We start from the raw sequence: 4,754 nt of genomic DNA, 5'->3' as shown, positions 1-4,754 counted from the left end.
ATCTATCTATCTATCTATCTATCTATCTATCTATCTATCTATCTATCTAATCATTGCTATACAGCACCTGTCAGCGTGGTACACCAGCTCTTTCACTCTCGCCTCGTTTCCAGAGCTTTGCCGTGCGAGGGAGAAGGGTGACAGGGCCCCACGACCTTTGCAGAGCAGAGAGCCCTGCCCAGGGATCTTTGCTGGCTGCAGGGTGCTCGCCTGTCTGATTAGCCCTCTCCAAAGCCTCAGGGGCTGATTCCTGCCCTGCCAAACCAGCAGCTGGCTGGAAATTTGCCCCTGAGCTATTTATTCCCCAGACAACGCTTTGATTGAATCAGAGCTTTTCAACAGAGGATCTCAAAGCATAGCTGTATGAACAGAGGAGTAGGGGCAGGGAGGGGATTTTCCCTCCATATCCGGCATTGGTGAGACCGACACCGGATCCTGTGTCCAGCTCTGGGGGCTGCATTTTAAAAGGGATGTTGACAAATTGGTGAGGGCATGAGAAGAACCACAAAACGAATCAGGGCCTGGAGGAACGGCCAGACGGTGAGAGACTGGCGGAGTTAGTCTGTGTAGGTGATCAGAGAAAAGATTGAGAGGTGACTTGATCAGTGTCTAAGTATCTTCCTGGGGAGAAAACACCAGGCACTGAAATCTAGCGGAGAAAGGGCAGAACCAGCTGGAAATCAGGCCCAAGTGCGGGTGATTAACCACAGGAACAAACTGCCCAGGGAAGTGGTGGGTTCAGGGGTGACCAGATGTCCCGGTTTTATAGGGACAGTCCCGATTTTTGGGTCTTTTTCTTATATAGGCTCCTATTACCCCCCACCCCCTGTCCCGATTTTTCACATTTGCCATCTGGTCACACTAGGTTCTCCAGTTCTTGGTGTCTCTCAGTCCAGTCTGGAGGCGTTTAGAAGACGCTTCATCCAGACACGGGTCGTTGGGCACAGTTCAGGGGTGACTGGGGGATCTAATCGTCCGTTCTGGACCGAAAGTCTCTGACTCTTTCCCGCGGCATTGAGTGGTCCCGGGATGCAGTCAGACCCATGAAAGTCCCGGAAGAACGGTAGCAAACCCGTTCTGCCATCGTCACAGCAGTCTACAGCGGAGCCCACCTGGCAGCTTTTCATCCCGGGATCGCAAAGCGCTTTGCAGAGCCGTGGCCGGCTTACAATCGGAACCCAGGAGTCCTGGCTCCCAGGCCTGTGCCTGGCGCCCTGATGAGCAGTGTTCATGGGTTTGGAGCCTGATCGAAACCCCCTTGAAATCGATGGCAGTTTTTCCATTGACTTCAACGGGCTTCCAACCAGGCCCCGGTAGAGCCGTGGGCTGCATAACTTAGCAACGCTCAACAACACAGCCAGGAAACATACAGTGTGAGTGAGCAAGGTGGCACCAAACGCATTGATTGGCAGCAGGGCAGCACTCCTAAATGAGCCCTTTCTGTTCAAGCCTATCTAGTGTAAATAGCAGGCACCATTGATACACCTGAGTCTCGGATCTCACTTTGAATGGCACCGAGCTGTTTATTTAATAAACTCCGCTTTAAAGGTGACCTGAGAAGGGGGCAAAATACTGGGTTTGTGGCCTTCCTGTTTCTCCTTCGCAGGCATGAAGGAGAGCTGGCTGGTTCGTTAGTTAAAAGAAGCAGGTTTTGCTGCTCCTTTTTCGCATCAGAAATGGCGGTCTTGGGAACGGGGGCTGGATTCTGATCTCAGATCCATTGGTGTAAATCTGGAGTCACTCCTGATGTCAAGGGAGTAAAGCCTGGAGTCTGATCTTAGCTCCACTGGTGTAAATCTGGAATGTCTCCACTGACGTTAAGAGTTAGAGCCAGATTTTGGTCTGAGTTCTACTGGTGTAAATCTGGATTCACTGCAGTTTACACAAGATCAGAATACAGCCCTCTATCTTACACACGCCTGAATTACTTTCCCTGCTACAACCCATCCCCATCCTGTCCCTTTGAGGCCAAATCCAGCTCTTGATTACACTAGTGCAAACCAGGAGTAACTCCACTGTGTCCATATTTACCGTAGTGCTACTGAGAGCCGAAGCCAGCCCTTGGTGGGTGAGATACTGCCCTCCCTCACGTAACTGACCCTCTCGACTAGGCCACCCCTGGACTAGGCCGAAGCCCTCTGTGGTAGTTGCAAGGCTAACTCTGTCCCTTGGCTTCCCCTAGGTCTATCCATCTGTGAGCACCATGACCTCCAGCCTGGGGCCGATGAACACCATCAACTCCTACATGACGCTCAACTCGCTTAGTTCCCCCAGCTCCATTAACATGACCTACCCGAACAGCCCTTCCCTCACCGGGCTGACCAGCTCCACCAGCCCCATGGGCCTTCCCACTATGACGTCACCTGTCAGCCCGGTGCTGACGCCACTGGGGACCCAGGCGCCCACCATCAACTCCCTATCCCCCTACCCGAACGTGAGCCAGTCCCTGGCCCCTCTGGGGTACCCAGCCTCGGGCATCAACCGGCCCAAGGAAATCAACAAGTCATATCGGCGCACGCTGACTCACGCCAAGCCCCCGTATTCCTATATCTCCCTCATCACCATGGCCATCCAGCAGGCCCCCAGCAAGATGCTGACCCTCAACGAGATCTACCAGTGGATCATGGACCTCTTCCCGTATTATCGGGAGAACCAGCAGCGCTGGCAGAACTCCATCCGCCACTCGCTCTCCTTCAACGACTGCTTCGTCAAAGTGGCCCGCTCCCCGGACAAGCCCGGCAAAGGCTCCTACTGGGCCCTGCACCCCAACTCCGGCAACATGTTCGAGAACGGCTGCTACCTGCGGCGCCAGAAGCGCTTCAAGATCGAAGACAAGGCCAAGAAACCCAACGCCAAGCCGTCCGGCGCCCAGGAGCAGGCTCCCAAACACCCTGAGCGGCTCCAGGAAGGCCAAAGTCCCAACACCGCTTCTGAAGGGGCCGAGTCGGGCCACTCAGATGCCTCCCACAGTTCTGAGGAGCAAAGGGGCCTGGTCCAGTTGGACTGCTCTGGCGTGCAGGGTTCATCCCCGGCCTCCGAGGCCTCCCCCATCTCTCAGCCCATGAATAGCCACTACTTCCCCCCCTCCATCACCAATATGGACCTCCCGAACGACCTCAAACTGGACCCTCAGTACAACTTCAATCACCCCTTCTCCATCACCAACCTGATGTCCTCCGAGCAGAGCCACAAGATCGACCTGAAGGCCTACGAGCAGGCCATGGCCTACAGCGGCTACGGCTCGCCCCCTGCGCCGGACGGCAAACACGCCTACGAGACGGCCACTTCGCTCAGCGAAACCGGCTCCTACTACCAGAGCCTGTACAGCCGCTCCCTGCTCAATGCCTCGTAATGGCCCCCCTCTGGAGAGCCAAGGCCGCTTGCAGAGATCGGGGGCGAGGGGCGGACGCCGTTCCCCCACCTACCCGCCCAAGTGTAAGATGTTCCCTTCCATTGTCCACCAGGCACGACATGGGGAAAGGAACGAGAGACCAGCTCCGGTGCCGGGCCCTGTGTAGGCCCCTTGCCATCCTGTGACCAGGGGCTCCTTTTCTCGGTGTGGAAAATACCCTCCCCCTCCCCACCTCCACTCCCACCCTCCAAACCTTTCAAGGGAGCAGGGCAAAGTCTCTCCCCAAGGTAATGGCCAGGTGGGATGAACACATTCCACATCTCCCCTTGTCCTGGCCACCTCCTGGGAGACCGCGCCAGCCAGTCACTAGACCAGCTGGGATCCTGCCCTTGGTTCTGTGCCATTAGCTACCAGAACGGTGCCACTGAGCTCAGCGGCAATGGAGGGTCCTCCGCAGCGTTGGGCGAGCAGCCGTGTCTGTTTCAAACGTGTCCCAGAAGAGCTGTACATCCAGCCCCTGGCCTCGAACTCGGAGCCTGGGAGCAGCCCTCGTAGTTCCCAAGGCATATGGAATTCTCTGCCGAAATGTTACAGTTCCCGAGAGCTTCTCCAGGCGATCCCCAAACCCTGTAGATCCACACATGGCAGGATTCCACTGTTACGTCCAAGGGAATTAGTTATGCCGCAGACAAATTGGGCCCCGTGAGTGTGAAGCCTGGTGCGGGGGGAGGAATTGTTCTCGATTTTTGTTGTTGGTGGGTTTTTTTTGTAAATGGCTTTCTATTTAAATATTTGCTTTGGAAAAGGGGTTAATAGAGTCTGTTTTAATATATCATAATTTAGAGAGGGATTTGTTTGTGGATGGTTCATTTTAAGTGTGTCTTTACCTTTTATTTTGGTATTCAAGATCATTAAAAAAATAACACACTTCTTTGCCGCAAGATTTTATCTGTCTAAATAGGAGATTGCATCGTTATCATCATTACCTGAGGATAGCTAATGTGATGCCAATTTTTAAAAAAGGCTTCAGAGGTGATCCCGGCAATTACAGGCCGGTAAGCCTGACTTCAGTACTGGGCAAACTGGTTGAAACTATAGTAAAGAACAAGATTGTCAGACAACATAATTTGTTGGGGAAGAGTTAACATGGTTTTTGTAAAGGGAAATCACACCTCACCAATCTACTAGAATTCTTTGAGGGGGGCAACGAAAATGATTAGGGGGCTGGGGCACTTGACTTATGAGGAGAGGCTGAGGGAACTGGGCTTATTTAGTCTGCAGAAAAGAAGAGTGAGGGGAGATTTGATAGCAGCCTTCAAGTATCTGAAGCAGGTTTCCAAAGAGGATGGAGCTAGGCTGTTCTCAGTGGTGGCAGATGACAGAACCAGGAGTAATGGTCTCA

General features: G+C 53.6%; 1 protein-coding gene across 1 annotated transcript in view; it reads left to right on the top strand.

The window, feature by feature from the left end:
• The window catches only part of FOXA3 (forkhead box A3), a 20,722-nt gene extending 16,439 nt beyond the window's left edge, over positions 1-4,283 (top strand). The window contains exon 2 of the mRNA XM_026658832.2: positions 2,183-4,283. Within this exon, the coding sequence (XP_026514617.1) occupies positions 2,183-3,352 (1,170 nt within the window). The 3' untranslated portion in view covers positions 3,353-4,283. The remainder of the gene's footprint in view (positions 1-2,182) is intronic.
• Positions 4,284-4,754: the final 471 nt, after the last annotated feature.

This window comes from Terrapene carolina, unplaced genomic scaffold (assembly GCF_002925995.2).
Source record: "Terrapene carolina triunguis isolate 2854851 unplaced genomic scaffold, T_m_triunguis-2.0 Scaffold517, whole genome shotgun sequence".
NCBI lineage: Eukaryota > Metazoa > Chordata > Testudines > Emydidae > Terrapene > Terrapene triunguis.
The sequence above is the reverse complement of the archived record's forward strand: the minus strand, read 5'-3'. Positions and strand labels throughout refer to the sequence as shown.